The sequence below is a fragment of the Limulus polyphemus genome, unplaced genomic scaffold, assembly GCF_000517525.1.
Source record: "Limulus polyphemus unplaced genomic scaffold, Limulus_polyphemus-2.1.2 Scaffold5819, whole genome shotgun sequence".
Lineage (NCBI taxonomy): Eukaryota > Metazoa > Arthropoda > Merostomata > Xiphosura > Limulidae > Limulus > Limulus polyphemus.
The window spans coordinates 10,328-27,400 of record NW_013671429.1 but is presented as its reverse complement, the minus strand read 5'-3'; the positions used below and the strand labels follow the sequence as shown (position 1 = coordinate 27,400).

The 17,073-nt window shown below is 30.0% G+C and overlaps 2 protein-coding genes across 2 annotated transcripts in view; both read right to left on the bottom strand.

The window, feature by feature from the left end:
* Nucleotides 1–319: 319 nt before the first annotated feature.
* LOC106473024 (protein ced-11-like) lies at nucleotides 320–17,036 on the bottom strand. The gene is made up of 17 exons (XM_022401535.1): nucleotides 16,947–17,036; nucleotides 16,436–16,586; nucleotides 14,632–14,775; nucleotides 12,669–12,899; nucleotides 10,399–10,573; nucleotides 10,044–10,103; nucleotides 9,576–9,684; nucleotides 8,380–8,575; nucleotides 7,647–7,798; nucleotides 6,780–6,922; nucleotides 5,531–5,726; nucleotides 4,235–4,387; nucleotides 3,639–3,725; nucleotides 3,178–3,274; nucleotides 2,781–2,882; nucleotides 1,204–1,401; nucleotides 320–637 (listed from the first exon to the last, which is right to left on the bottom strand). Exons 2-17 carry the CDS (start codon nucleotides 16,541–16,543, stop codon nucleotides 527–529), a joined length of 2,262 nt encoding a protein of 753 aa, XP_022257243.1. The 5' UTR covers nucleotides 16,544–16,586; nucleotides 16,947–17,036; the 3' UTR covers nucleotides 320–526.
* The window catches only part of LOC111089296 (transient receptor potential cation channel subfamily M member 1-like), a 4,613-nt gene continuing 4,482 nt past the window's right edge, over nucleotides 16,943–17,073 (bottom strand). Inside the window, exon 6 of the mRNA XM_022401534.1 lies at nucleotides 16,943–17,060. Within this exon, the coding sequence (XP_022257242.1) occupies nucleotides 16,943–17,060 (118 nt within the window). The remainder of the gene's footprint in view (nucleotides 17,061–17,073) is intronic.

Below are 17,073 nucleotides of genomic sequence, written 5' to 3'. Positions count from 1 at the left end.
CTGAAATTCTATAGATTAAGGGAACACAGATGGAACAGTGTTAAAGAACATATCACACGTGTAAAATATTATTTGGTACATACAGATACTTATTTGCACAACTGAGAAATTATTCAAGGCAAAAACTTGGTAGAAAAAATATACCATTGAAAATATTTTACAAAATAAAAGGAGTATTGTAACTAATAAAATATACAGTAAAAACCAAATATATATAATGTGCATATTTTAGAAAGAAAAATTAAAGATCCTCCCCCCCCATGTATAAAAAAAATCTAATTATGTTTCAAAACACAATAGTCTACTTTTTAATTGAACATGTTTCTAAAATTTAAATGTTCTTTCTTATCGACAGTTATGTAACTACTGTAGACAAATGAATTAAAAATACATTCACAAATACAAAATTTTCAATTACATTCATACCCATTGTAGTAAAAACAGTAAAAAAAAATCAATGTACTTTTTAAATACAAATTAAAAATTAATGATAAAACCACACCAACGACAATGATCGTTGGAGCAGTCACAGAATCACAGGTTGGAGTCGATGGGTGACTTCCTGCAGAAGTGCAGCCTGCCCAGCAGGTAGCTTAATGAAGACATCATCTGTAATTATCCTCCACCCAAGGCTAGGCTGAAAAAAGGAAGAGAAACAACAATAAAAGAGTGACAGGATGTACATAATTATTATGAACGAAGATGATATAAAACCATCTTGATGTGAATTTCAAGTGGTTAAAACACAAATAAATAAATATATATATATATATATATATTAACACGTTAACAAATAATGAATTTTGATGTTAGATACTACTGAAATTAAAGAAATTTTTCTAAGGTTTCTTGTAACAGATGAGTCTGTGCATTACTTCAATCATTGATAAATAAACATTTTCTAAGATTAATTTAGTACATTAGTCTTTTGCTCAAAAACTATGATTTATAATTTTCAACCTAAAAATAAATGGTTACAATGAACAAATGAATAAGCAAACTGATTAAAGTTGCTTGATCACTTCTGTAGAAAAATATTTTCCAGAAGCTTGTCTGATTAAAAATTTATTATAAAATACTTACATTTCACTTGTACATGTTCTCACATAAAGATCAAATCATGTAAAAAAAAAAAAATCTAAACTTTTATTTCTCTGAACCTTTCATGAAAATAAAAATTTCCAAAGTATTTAAACACAACACCTGTAACTTATCAGCTACATTTTCGACACCGCTGTAATGGACGTGCCAGAGTTCCACTTCTCGCCAGGCTTGATCCGTATTCCAGGGATCGTCCATGTATCCCTTGAGAATAATGTCACTCTTTACATCCTGTTGACTACTTGAATCACCCTCCATCGTTTCAAGATTCTCCGATGAAATACTGCAGTTTTTCATGAACTGCATGGCAGAGAAAGTTACATAAGGATGAAGTACAAAGGAAAATATAATATCCAGTTCATCATTAACTTTTCACAGGATATACGCAGTAGAGAGATGATGCGTTTTAGTTTCTTTTAATCAATTAACTCACTTACTACTGAGCTACCAAACAGATTTATGTGGTCAATTAATTGTTTTTATCATATCCCTAATGTGTGAGGAAAATAACTTAATAATTAAATTGTAATTAATTATTACAGGGTGTTGGGCCAAAAAGTATAAATGATAGTAATAATAATAATAATAATAATAATAGAGCATTCTAATGCAAAAATTATGTGAACATAATGCTCTCATCTGGGTAGTTAAAGGATAAAAAAAAAAGGAGAGTGTTCCTAGTTAAATTCTGTAAGTAACAGCCACCAATAATTGTTTACGTGTTGTCACAAAGAAACCTTCAAACTTGTTTTATGGCCTATATTTTGTCCTTTCTCTCAATATCCATTCTACTTTTTTTCTTTCTTAACTAGTGTCTTGGGATACAATAACAACATTCAAAATATTACTGTGGATGTGGTTAGTCACCAATAACTAAGTGACATGAGACAGCTAGTTATATCAACAGAAAGGAGCCAACATGATAAAATATGATATTAATTGGAAAGCTATATATATATTAGTAGCATAATGGTACTGTTACAAGAAGTCTTAAAGCAAAGCTCAACCTCCATATGAGCCATTTCAAAAATAGTTTTTTATGGGTTTTTTCTTTTCTAAAAATACACAGCAAACTGTGGATTCACAAACCAAATTATAGAGTTAATAACAAATGTCAATTTCTATACCCATCTGTAAAATTTTTATGAAGAAATTGGCCATTTTTGTGTGGTGACAAATTTTGCTACACAAGTTATAATAATGCTGATGATGAGGTCTTAATTATTCCCCTACATCAAAAATGGTGCAAAATCGTTACATTTCAATGGATCTATATTGGATAATTATGGTAATATCATGACTACAGTATCAAAAAGTTATAATAATGCTGATGATGAGGTCTTAATTATTCCCCTACATCAAAAATGGTGCAAAATCGTTACATTTCAATGGATCTATATTGGATAATTATGGTAATATCATGACTACAGTATCAAAAATTTAGCAACAACAGTTTGGGTTAAGTGTATATTTTATAGATTTTTAAAAGTTTTTTTTAGTCTATTTTCAGCAAAAATAAAAGTAATAGGAAATGAGAATGGAAATAACATTTTTTTATAGGTTTTACTGGGAGGCCTGGAATGTTATTTTTATATTTTAAGGTACAACTAGTCTGAGTCTCAATCCATTTATTTAGAGTGTTAGGCAGAGTCAATGATAAATTTTTCTTTTTAGCTCACCTGAACCAAGTCCTCCTCAGTTTTCCACTTGTTTGTCCCCGTTTCTTGAACTTTGAAAAGAGCTCGTACGACTTCATACTTCTGATCTCCTGGTACAAATCCCTAAAGCAGAAGTATTTTGTTTTCATGGTCACTTTGAGAGTATTCTATGTTATAAACAAGAATCTAACAAAACATAATTGTGTATTCAAAAATGAATTTTTTAGGAACAAAGTAAACAGTATTTTTTTTCTAGATTTTTATAGCTATAAACAACAGAATGTTTATATTTTATGACTTTTGCTTCACAGGTTTTATAGATATAGAATAAGGACTTTAAATTAGAACTTTAGCTGGAGCCTAAAAGCAATAAACAAGTTTTTTCTTTTTTAGCATTAGCATAAAACATTAAACTCACTCCAGGTAAAGAAATCTGGTCTCTTTTCTCCGTTGTTCTGAGAACAACAAATTCCAGTCCCTTTCCTACAGGAGTCACGATCTTATTATTTTGCCATCTTTGCCATAAACAAAAATACCAGTTTAACGGTCATAAATCCTTCATTAACTGTAATTATTCCATAGATAATTAAACCCAAACAAAAAACAGATTTTGTTCTTGAATAATCTTAAAAAGTATATAATGGGTTATAATAGTTATATAATATTACACACTCATACAATATACTCTCAATAACAAAGAGCTGATATTATAACATATTAACATGGAAGCTTGTTATATCACAGCAAGAAATTGACATGATAAAATATTATATTAATGTGAAAGCCAGATATATTAACAGTGAAGATCTAGCATGATAAAATATTATTAACCAGAAACAATTACATTTTACAAGCAATTACAAAAACAATCTGACATACCTTGTCATGACAATAATAACATAATGATTTGGTCCCCAACGTGGTAAAGCCCCTCTTCCTCTTAATCCAGTTCGACCAAGTGGATTTCTTAGTAAGAAAAGTATTGGGTGGTAGAAATAATCAATATCACAATGATTTCAACCCAAATGTTCAACTGAAACGTTAACGTATTACGCAATGCCTACAATAAACTTTTTACTAAGCTAATTGCACATCTTTTCATAATCAACAAATTTAGAGAAGCCATGCATTATGACTTATAAAGCACAACATATCTTGCTGAAAAATCTGGCAAATTGACATATAAAATGATAATCATCGGCGTTTTCACACTTGTACAACAGATGAATTTAGATTTTTGAAACAAACTGTATTTATCCTTATTTCAACAATATAATAAATGCAAACAATTAAGTTGTCATAAATCAACTCGAAGATAGTTCATGTAACTATTAAAAGATTTTACTTGAAATTGTAACAGATGTTCACACAGTGGGATTTTTCCAAGTAGAGTTGAGCTCCAAAGCCTTATGCCGACAGAATTAACGTTCATACCAACAAACCTTCTGATACTTCTGTGTAACTTTCATACTTACCGTGGAACGCCCTCCCTGTCCAGCTTGTAAACAAGGGGCATGCCATCCCCTTCAATAATCCACGACTGCCGATCGATAGTGATGCCTGCAGGATTAGTGGACAAAGAGTTCCACTGTAACATTGGTAGCACAGTTCCTTGTTTTTCTCTTAACCTGAAATTACAAAGAATGTAAACAATACAAAAACTGGACTGTAAGAGAAATTCAGAGTCTGGAAGGAAAATAAGTTAAAATAAGACTTCACTACTAAGCTAAAATGTTTTTAAAATATTTGTTTGGCACTAGTGTTGAGCTGATTATAAAAACCCAACTATGTTTCAGTTACTTTTTCTTGTTGTTAAGTTACATTGATTTTCCCATGTGGAGTTGCTGTGTTTCAGAGAAAAATGAATCCTTTTTTTTTTTAATGAGTAGTAAAGTTACTAATGCCAGACATGGTATTTATTCAATGAGGGGCCATGCTAATTATACCAGAAGAGAATTCCAGTAGCGATGTAGTCCTTGTCTATAGTCAGAAACCTGTATGTTTATATCCTTCAAGTTCTTTGAATCGCCTTGTTAACGTGCTTTCTGTTTGTTTCATAAATATAGCTCAAAAATGCCTCAAACGACTTTTGTGTGCCTGGATGTTCTAATAGAGGTGGTCAATCGTAACCTTCAAATCTGAAATTGTCTAGAAAGTGGCTTCATGCATTCAAACAGGACCAGAAAAGAGTTGTTGTTTGTCCTGACCACTTTGTGCTTGACATCTATGTATCAGAAACTAGCTATGGTTGGCTTATGTTTAATAAAGTTTACAATAATTCTGCTTTTCATTAAGAAATTTGTCTAAAATTATTCCCACTTTATAACCTTTTTATGTTGAATCAAGTTTTAAAATTTTAGTTTCAAAATACACTCCCCCCACTTCAAAAGAGCAAGACAAAACCCTTGTAGTGTTGGGTGCTGTTGGCTGGTTGTCTACCCTCTGGCCAGGAGTTCAAAATTAGAGACAAGTATACCTTAACCCTAGGGATCTCTGACCTGGCTGTTTACCCAAAGGCACAGAAATGTAACAATACATGTTGACATTTTATTCATAATTAAACAAAATGCATGAAATTCTCCTGTTTAAGTTAAAATATTTAATTTATGAAGAGTTATTAGTATTTTTTGTAGTGAAAATGCTAGCAATTTTCCTCAGGTTATTATAAGAAAAATATTAAACATTTATTGTGTAATTCATGAAGTGTGACACAAATCTGATGATTAAGTCCTAACATATTCATAAAACTGATTACAGATTCCTACACTTACAGTAGCAAGTCTTCATCCACATGAGGCTGCAGTGACACTGGAAATTCTGAACGAGGCCGGCTGTATGCAACTGGATCGTAGTCTATCCACATTACTTCCCAAGCCACATATTTGTCAGGGATGGGAAACCGTTGAACTATGGTCCCAGGATAAGGGGTTTGACGTGCAAGGAAGTGCAAAGAGCCCTGACTACGTTCTGAATATTAAGTAAACAGACTGTGCTTTAACAATGTAACAGAATACTTCTTTCATTGTGCATTGTGAAACCAGTACAGTTCCAATAACACTTTTGACTCATGCTAATTATGTCCATGCAAAACGCAGGGATGTAACTTAAGTTTACTCGTCAGCATGAATTAGATCAGCCCATTATAATTTAGATTATATTTTTTCACATATTTAAAGTGAATCTTTATCAAGAAGGAAGTATCTAATTTATTTTTACATGCAGAATTCAGGTTTTGAAACAAGCATCATTTTCTCCTTAAGTATTGCATGCTATATTAAACATTTTCCCCTAATATATAAATAAGCCTTAAAAACTACATAACTCCTCTTTTCTGGACTTGCCTACCTTTCTTAGGACAGGAAGGAGGAGCTGAAATAACAAGCATGCTGAAGTTTAAGTATTCATCTCAAGTAAAGCTTGAAAAACAATGTTTTTCAGGTTCATCTTTGTAGAATTTACGTAATTAAAACAAAAAAGTTACTAATTAAAATTCTATAGTATTAATAGCTTATAAGGATAGCAATAAAACTTAACTGTTTATTTTCTAAACAGTTTCAAAGGTTTAGATTGGAAAATCGTTCATTATTCTTTTGAACAATTCTTTCTTCAAACAAAAATATTTTGTAAAGAGTAATAAACTCTTTTTCAGTCAGATGTAAATTTTATTGTAACATACTCTTACACAATATAACACACACACACACAAAGACTTATACTGCTGTAAAACTACAACACTGATAATGATCTATCACACAATGGTAATTTGCCCAATTATTCATTGTTAACAGATCAAGTAAACCTCATAATAAAAAGTACAGTAGTGTTACAAACTTGACCATCTTGGAAGATTAAAATATAAACCAAATATGCTTATTCAAGTCTATATTCACAAAACTTTTTTTTAGTACCAAAACTGAGTTAATATATTTACAAAACTGCAGACAGACAAATGGCAGAAACATGATATCTTTTTTAACAAATATAAAAAAGAAATTAAAAAAGTTTCTCCAATACACAAACCTTCTTCTCTCTGATTCATGTGTTTTATGCTTTCCAAGAACACCTGTGAGAACATAAGCATTCTCTCCAACTCCCCCACACGGCCTTTGACCTGCCGCAATATGTTCTTCTCATACTCAACGTCTTCTGCTATTGTTGTTAACCTACAAAGGTTTTTTCTTTGGAATTTCAATGCCTTTATACTCGATATATTATCAGATTTTGAGTAATTTATGTCACCTCACAACAATAATCAGCAATAAAAAAAAATTAACATAACTGAACTAATTTTTTAAGCTATTTCTTTCTGTAAGTAAGAATAGCTGACATATTAGTAGTCTGAAACTTGTTAGAAAATCTACATTTTTAACAAGTTTTATTATTATTATTATTATTGAAATACACAATAGCAAATTTGTACTGGGATTAATTAGAAAACATACAAACCACAAAGTAAACCTTTTGGATTTAAGAATATGTAAACTGTCGTAATTTTAATATATGAACTATTTATATTTTACTACTTTACACGAAGTGATATTCTTCATAATTTTACCCTCCAAAATTATGTGTTTACCAAATGATTTTTTTCTTAATATTCAAAGATTTAAACATATTAACCATTAAAAACTAAAAAATCATACACATAGAACAGATTCATTTTTGCTGCATTGCGATTATTCAATGAATTATTTTACGTTGATAAATATGGATTTCCCTGGGATTATAGACTAAAGAAACATGAACAGAGTTTTACACTGCATACGAAAGTGCACTAAAAAGATTTAAAAACTATTCTCCAATTTAATTTCTTTTCATTCTGTTATATTTTTAACTAGTAAATTTAATTAAAATTGAGGTTCAGCAAGATTATTATTCAATTCCTACAGTTCCATCTGTTTTTTCTGCATGTTTTCTTCTTTGGCTATTTCCTCCTCAGAAGTACTGTACTCCTGAGCTAGCTGTCGCCAGTAGTTGTAGTCTTTCTCAGTGAGACGTCCGACAGCTATTTTATCACTTATCAAAACAGCCTCCCCATCCTACATTAAGGAAATTGAATTTTTTTATCAGTTAAGTAATACAACTCAAGAACTATATAACAGAACTACATAAACAATCCTTTCATGAATTGGTCCTTCTTGGAACACATTATGTTAATTTAGAATCATGCAATGCAATGATTTTATACAGAATACTGATGTAATAATTTGTACCGATACATAATTTTAAAAACGTTTTCTTTGCTGTTTAAATCCCTTAGAATAAACTGCCAAATCCCAGCAAAATTTAAAATCTTGAGGAGCACCTATACACATATATATACATATGGGGGTGGGGTGCATATGTGTAAAACTTAAGTGATATACTTTGTTATTTTAAGTAACAAAAATTACGTTTTGAATTAGTTCCACTCATTTGATTCAATTTACGCTCGAGTTTGTTTCTTTTTTTACAGCAATTTCTGTTAAGATCAGGAAAAATGTGTAAGGCGAGATGCTCCTCCAGATTTTAGTTTTGCCTGAGACTTGGCAAAATTCATGTCTACATTTTTCTTTAGAAAACACAGTCCCCTTACCTGAATAATAATGATTACTCAAACAATAATAGTAAAAGAAATCACCTCATCACGTTTCCTGTTGTTCTTGCAAGGTCTGCAACAGATAAGTCTCCAAGTCCATTCAAATATAATTAATATGTAACTTATTATGTTCAATGGTGCAGGTAATCGCAGTCTGTTAGCAAAATCTACCACTAGCTGATAACGTTGAAATTTCCAGATGTCTTCAGTCTCGTTCTGTATTTTTGATGCAGTGGCACTGAAATACAAACACTTACTCTGACAACAAGGGATTAAGAGTCTTTTGAAAGAAATCAAACACAGAACCAGTTAGGGACTAATATTATTATATAAAACTGTCAAATAATAAAGATGTAAGCATATTAAATGAGAAACTATGCTTATTTTTTTTTTACTTTCCAATACTTGAAAGACTAAGATTAATTAGAAAACATACAAACCTCAGAGTAAACCTTTTGGACTTAAGAATATATAAACAGTCGTAATTTTTAATATATCAACTATTTATATTTTACTTCTTTACATGAAGTAATATTCTTCATAATTTCACCCTCCAAAATTATGTGTTTACCAAATGATTTTTTTCTTAATATTCAAAGATTTAAACAATTAAAACTAAAAAAACAATATGTAAAAATTAGCACTATTGAATTTCTAAAAACAGAAACACAGCTGGTATTGTAATAAAACTACCTTGGTCTCTTAGTTTTACTGCTTAATACATCTAAAATAATGTTCATATTTTAAAGATATTCATTAATATAAAAACAAAAAACAATGGGATTTGTTAGAACAATCAATTCCCCATTATTTTGTTACAAAATAGAATATTATAAACACAAACTATTAATGTAAAACATATTACAAAATAGAATATTATAAACACAAACTATTAATGTAAAAAATATTACAAAATAGAATATTATAAACACAAACTATTAACGTAAAAAATATTACAAATAGAATATTATAAACACAAACTATTAACGTAAAAAATAGTACAAAATAGAATATTATAAACACAAACTATTAATGTAAAAAATATTACAAAATAGAATATTATAAACACAAACTATTAATGTAAGAAAAATATTACAAAACAGAATATTATAAACACAAACTATTAATGTAAGAAAAACATTACAAAACAGAATATTATGAACACAAACTATTAATGTAAAAAATATTACAATATAGAATGTTATGAAATCTGTTTCGAAATGGCAAAACTAGTGTACCTGAAGAGAGCATAGAGTAAAGTCAACAATATCAACTTTAGAAGCACAAAATACTGAATTGAAAATATGTACGGCCATGCTCCTGTAGTGGGACAGGTGAAATCGGAATCTAGAATAATAGAGACTTATTTCAAATATATTCTAATAAGCTCTTTCAGATACAATATTACAACTAACACATCTGGGAAAATATTTATAATTGTAAATTATAACTGGCTTCCCCAAACCCTAAAAATTTATATATCACATGAATTAGAACTGCCCAATACCTTTTATAAATAACACTCAAAAGATATTTTGAAGAGATCCAGGTTATACAAATATTTATTTTGTCAGCGTTATTGTAGGAAAATGTTCGCATTACTGTGTAAAAAACAAATAGTTCAAACTGTAAAGTTAAAAACTGTATTTCTCAAAACAATTAGCTGAAACTATTTCACAGGGCAGACAACTGAAACACGCACTTACACTTTCCAACATAGCACGACTCAGATACATTTTGATAACCTTGGTGACATCGTTCTTTACCTGTAAACGAAAATACAAGTGATTTTCTCTGAATTTAAACAAAAACTAAGCATAATTAAAAAAAAAGTAGACTTCCAACAGTTTACACTATCAGGTTTATAACTAAAATTTTAGGCAGACAACAGGAAATAATGGACAGTTTTGCCTGTCCATTCTGTCGTATAGGCTACAATAATGAAATATGATAAAAAAAATGTATCTATTTATCACAATATAAGCTGACATGTAAATTACTGAACTTCTTAATATATACTCTAAAAATCAATTAATGTAAACAACATATATACATAAATACCTTCTAAATCATCAATTGGGGTCAAATACATGGAAAACCAAGCACGATGGAAAGTTCGTCGAAAAAGTTCAGCATTGAGGGGGTAGTCTGGGTAAAGGACGGCATGTATAACAATCCCACCACTGATTATCACAAGTAGAGTCATTCTCATGAAATTAACAAAGTCTACAACGACCTATAAACACAAAAAAGCCGATATTTCATCCTACACTCTGCATTAACGTTTAAACTAAAGAGGACACCTGTAGTATACAAAAAAGTAAAAAGTAAAATTGTTTTTAAATGATAAAAAAAAATCCAATAATCTGTTCTATATCTTGTGTGATATATAACTTTTTAGTAATCCCAACGAGAAATACACGTTCAGTTTAAAGCTAACTTTAAAATCTGTGTATATTAAAGAAAACATTTGATTTAATATAAATAAAACTGAAAATGGAAGATAGTACACAGTCATTCTATCTAACTGTATCATGCCAGGTAATTTGTTTAATAGCAATACTTAGCAGTCACAGTAAACTATATGCTTTGATCTTGTTTCATGCTAGTAATCAAAAACATTTTTAATTGAGCATATAAAATTCTGTATCATATTGAGATAACTATTAAAAGATATTAAGGCTAAGTCATTTATTGTTTCAAGATTTTATTTTAAAAGTAATTAGAAGAAAGTAAGTTATATTTTCTTACTTTCAAATACATATTCTGTATTGATATTATAAATACCCAAAATAGTCCAGGAGCTAGTCCCAGCCAGAAATGATAACAACCTACACAACATAGAAAGTCTGACTTCACTTCCTGTTAGAGCAATCCTACTACAACATGTTTATGGGGGGGGGTTGTCATGTCAAATTGTAGTAAACGTTTTTTTTTCTTCTTCTAAAGTTCACCGTTTTCCTTACCACCATGTTCATGATGATAGTTGTTTTCTTATGTTGTCATTCAGTCTACCACTTAATCATTGAAATATGAGCTAAAATGTTCCAGTGTGCGACAACAATAATCTGTACATCTAAAAATAACATGTTTCAATACAGACTTGTAAAGTTCATGTAGACAATTACTGCCGAGATAACAGTGCTGCTATGTCAATGCCTTACAAACATCATCAAGTAGCTAAATCAAATATTTATGGCTAGATTTATAACCTAATATGTTTTAGATTGCTTTAGCAGATATCCAATAAACAATTTATAGAAACATTCAGTTTAATTTACCAAAACAATTTAAATGATGAGAGACACATCAGTATACCTTTCTTTACTTATCCTAAGAATGGCTAATAAACGTTATAAGTTACACAGGCATACAAGATTGCAATAGAATATATCATGTACAATTTGATAATTTATCCAATAACAACATATTATGTACACATATATATATAGTGTATACACACAGTTTTAATTTCTGCTTTTTTTATCATTATCACCATTACAATCAGCATACACAGTTTTATCATTTGGATTTTCACAGTTATCAGTCATACTGCGTGTGGAAGTTCATTTACATGAAATGTGCAGTCAGTACGGTGACATGCAGTCAACCCAAAAGTGTACCACAATTTTGACTTGACTCCTACTCAAATCTTAAACAGGAAGGGTTGCCCTACAGTAACATAGAGTCAAACTTTGTACGTTGTGCGGGTTGAACAAACTCCTAAAATAAGGTCCTTATGTAAAACCATTCTTGGAATAAAAATACCACTTTGGAGAAAAAATGTGACAATGTGTTAATCATCTTAAATTTTTTAAACTCTTCTCAGGTTATTTTAATCTTGCCAATTTTGATCTACACTGGAATTCTTACATCTTTGTTCTTGTCATTGTATACTGTTTACTTACAGTGTGACGAAGATGAAAAATAAATAAATTAGTAAATGTATTAGATCAAAATAGGCAAGTATGCAAGCAACACAAATAAAATAGCTTGACAAAAATGTTAAGTTTCATATCACCCTACATGTAATTGTATAATTTACATTTTTGTTTCTAAAATATACTTAACAAGTTTCATTACCTATAGCTAAGAATATGAACTGATTTTTGGGGTAAAACAAAAGTTTAGAAACCTTTATTAAATTTTTTTTAAATTTTAATACAGTTTCTTAGTAGATGTATACTAACCATAAAATATAGAAGGATTAAGAGATACAAGATAAGCTAGGAAAACAAAATATACAAAATTTTCAGTATTTTTGAGCTACTTGATAGATTTTGAACTAGTGACAGATTACAACAAATATTTCTTAGTACTGTAATACATACCATTAACTTAACTCTGTACAGGAGTGGTCCCAGTGTTGGTGATATTGGCAAGTAAATGGCAATCAATCGATAGTAAAAATACAGAAGTGCCACACAAAGAAGCACTTTACTCGTATAGGGGCTTAGAAAACTTCCAATATAAAATATACGTCCCAAACTATACAGACACACAAAGGTTATCATCAACAGGATTTCAATGACCTTAAAGAAAAGTGGTACACTGCTAAATTTCTGAAAAAGAAAAAAAAATTGTCTGTTAGAAACACTCAAGTAATATCAATAGATATTTTAAGGAATTACATATATTAGGTGGAAAGAGTTTAGTTTAGTCTAAGCTGTGCAGCAGTAGTTGGTGACATGCGGAAGAATTTAGTTAGAAACTACAATAACATGTACAATAATGTCTGTCTGTCTGTCTCTTATAAAAATTATTCAGTGATAAAAAATCTTAAAGCTAAAATTTTGGTATGTTTATGGCTCATTTTGAACTAATCAAAGTAAATTAATATATTGATTCTTTCAATTCTACATGTGATGTAGACTGTATAGCTGATAAGGAGTTAAGATGTAATAATTTCAAAATGTCAAAAAGTTTTTATTCTGAGAATTTTATGTGGTATGTGGATTGGACTGATAGCTTTAATATGAAACGTTTCACTTAAACATTTTTGAAATAGCTCTATTCTAAGTAAGTAATTAAAGTTTAATTTTATTCAAGAAGAAGTACACACGATTTTATTCATTCATTCTCTCACAAGTTGACGTGGAACAAATTCTATATATATTTACATTTTATCTATTCACTACGAAGGAGCATGCAAATGAGTAAAAAACTGTCATAAACATTCCCGTATAAATATTGATAAAAACTCCCAATGCATTTAAATAAAGCAAAAATTACAAACTTACGAGAAAAAGAAAAGATTTTTTTTTAATTTACAAATCGATAGAAAATATTAACATGTAATTCCCCACCTCCAAACTGATTCTAAACCAAGATTTGCAATAGCTCAACCATAAAATCCTGAATGAAAATAAACTATTTTTGCAATGTTAATAAATCAGGAAAACATGACTATGAGATTCAAATGCATCAAATAATGAATATAAATAAAAGTCGTAGAACCTACGTACAAATGATTAAAGTCCATTTCCCTTTATTTAAGAACTTACTAGATTAACACGCTGAATATAATATTAACAAAAGAAAGAATAAAATATATAAAATTAACCTACCACACTTGATATTTTATAACTTTAAACATAAAATGACTACAAATATAACAATCTAGAATTTTCTGGCATCGGAATTTTATTTTCACACATTGCAAAACATAAATAGTACGAGTCACATATTTCCAGTTTGTTCAGTGAGTGTCCCCACTTTAGGACTACTTTTCACAAACTTCCATTAGCAAACATGTTTTATTTGAAAATGTCCTGATCATCTATGAAATAGTTAAGTTAGCAGAATTTTTAAATGAGAGATAAAAACAAATATGTATATGGTGGAATCTCACCAAACACAACAATGGGTCCCGAGACACTAATTAAATTACAGATACTTTAAATTTTCCTTTAAAAAAAAAGGTAAACAAAAATATAACATAGTAATTGGTGAAAATATCAGAATTAAGAATGGTGACAACTGAATGGTTTTATTAAAGATAAGTGGGACATAAAATGTGTTAAATGATACGTAACAAAATAATCTCCACTTATGACAATAAAATAAAACCTAACATTTAATAGTGAAGTACTTGCAAAGCAAACTAGTCCATTTTACAAAATACACATAAATAAAAGAGGATATAAAAAAAAAAGTTGTACATTATACTGTTTAACAGTTTCACTTCCATGGAAAATTCAGTGGCAATCTATTAATCCTTACCAGTTGGAAAACAAAAAAGTTTAGCCGTAGGTTGAAACGTGAATATTCACCATCTGCATGTTTAATCCTTACCCGATAAAGCACGTAGGTTCTCCGAATGGTTTCCAGAACAATAAGTGCTGTCCAAATGCAAACCGCCGAGTCCAGATAGATATTCCCACAAGAAGGCCAGAGCACAGCCAAACTGAACATTCCCAGATAAAACATGTAGAAAATCTGAAATTAAGTACACTTTGAAATTAAACATTCTGTGACAATAGCAGTTATCTTAAGAAGTACAATTCTCTGCACTTAACTCAGCCAGAGCTTACTTCACATCAACAATTTATATAAAAAGGAAAACCAGAGTGATTTCGGGAGGTACAGCAACCAAACAGCCTTAGTTATTGACTTTAACAGACATATCCTTTTGTTTTTAATTATTGTTAGCATATTTTGTGGCTGTATCGTAACATTACAAAACAATTTATAGACAATCTATAAAACAAGAATTCTTGGGAATTGGTAACTTGCCAGTTTATTTACTGCTGCTTTCTACAATTCTTTAGACTGTTGGCAATTTTACGTTTTATAGTAATTAAATACATTTTAATCAAATTATAAATAGTTCTTGCAACATTTCTGAACAAATAAAACGTTGTATTATTGTCAAATAGTATAATATTGGACAAATAATCTCATGAAATATTTTATCATCAACAACTTCAATGGGAAGAGATGCGTAACCAAACTAAAGTGTCATTTGTTCACTTTAGAGGAGAAAAAATAAAGTGGTTATTTTATATTTCATATCTGACCATATCGTCCAGTTTATAACGATGAGCTAAACCAAAAATATTTTATCTGACCCAACCACTTAGTTAACTACCATGAAATAACCTTAACAATAGTTGTCTGGCCCTATAATCCAATTCAGCATGATGAGCTAAGCTAAAAAAAAAAGTTATTTCACCCTACTACTTGGTTTATTATAATGAACTAAGCAAAATAGTTATCTGGTCCTACCACCCAGTGTACCATCATGAGATAATTCAAACAGAAGTCATCTGACCCCACGACTGAGTTCATCACCACAAACTAACCTTAACAGAGGTTATCTGGCCCAAGAACCCAGTTTATCATGATGAGTTAAGCCGAAGAGAAATTACATCATCCTACCACCAAGTTCATCACCATGAATTAAAACTAAAAAGTTATGACTATACCACTTAAAATTAGGTCATATATTGAAGACTATGAGCTGGAGTTCATCGTTTCACAGGTACAGCCCATTCTGTATTGAGCACTGGTTTTCTAAGTTATGATTTCCTACGTGTGTAGGTCACTTTCACTGCAAGATGTGTTTGCTGATGCTAGTGGGATAGAGAATTTTTAACCTTTTCTTATATTTTATGGGTAAACAGTCATAAAAATAAAGAAAATACTTCACAGAAATTATCCACAAGTACAACTGAATTGTATCTTTAAAACAAAGAATACACTAAGAACTACGTTTCCCTTTTAAGAATAAAATTGTCTTGTGCAGAAGTCTTCTATATTGTACCTCCATGCATGGCCAAGTTGCATTCAGTTAACCATGAGCTAAGACAAAGAGAAACTATCTGACTTTACCATTTATTTTGCCTTTCGCCACCATAACCTAAAACAAAAAGGTTGTCTATCATCACCATGACCTAAACCAAACAGAAGATATATCTAACCTCATCACTTTGTTCATCTATTGCCACTGTAGTCTTAAACTGGACAGATTTATCTGACTGCACTGCTATTGACAATTTTGTTAATGAGGGTAACTTTTAGACTAGTTCATTTTGAATTACAGACGTTCCTATATAGTCAAATAGTTCAAATTACCAACTTCATCAAAATAACACACCTGAAATGTCCAAAATTTTGTAATAGGAGCACTCCACATTAGATAGACCATCCTCCATATAGGAGGTGAAGATCGGATAAAAACCTCTCTTTCTCTGAGTGTTCCCATACGATCTTTAAGATGTTTCTTTCGTTTTCCTTCTGCATTATTCCTGTTAGAAAGAAGACAGATTTTAATCAATATCTGTGATCGATTAACTCAAAGACTGAAACAAGTTGTACGAACTTTACCAATTATATCACAGTAACAAGTTCCTGATTAGTTATTATAAAGTTAATATATACATTATAAAGACATATACAAATTGGATTCTTATTAAAAACAAATTTCATGAGAAAATTCACATATTTTACACTAAATTTAATATAAAGAGATGTCTTATTTAATCTATACCCACATAATAATAATTTATTAATATTTTTCAGCTATTCATATTGATTTGTGCTATTTCAATAAAGGTAAATAGTTTGAATAATAATACAATGAATCATCTGATTTTATTAACACTTACTCCACAACTCCTACTGGCAAACACTGGCCTGTTGATTTAAGAAGAATATCTTCATCACCATCCCTTTCATCCTTATCATCATCAGAGTCTAAGTCTAAAAGAAAATATCTCCATCTTTATTTGTTTA

Coding starts and splice junctions, on each gene's coding strand:
- LOC106473024 (XM_022401535.1), bottom strand. CDS start 16,543: ATGGGAACACTCAGAGAAAGAGAGGTTTTTATCCGATCTTCACCTCCT. Junction 4,388..5,530: donor GTGGATGAAGACTTGCTACT/GTAAGTGTAGGA, acceptor TTGTAATTTCAG/GTTAAGAGAAAAACAAGGAA. Junction 1,402..2,780: donor CTGAGGAGGACTTGGTTCAG/GTGAGCTAAAAA, acceptor TCTGCCATGCAG/TTCATGAAAAACTGCAGTAT.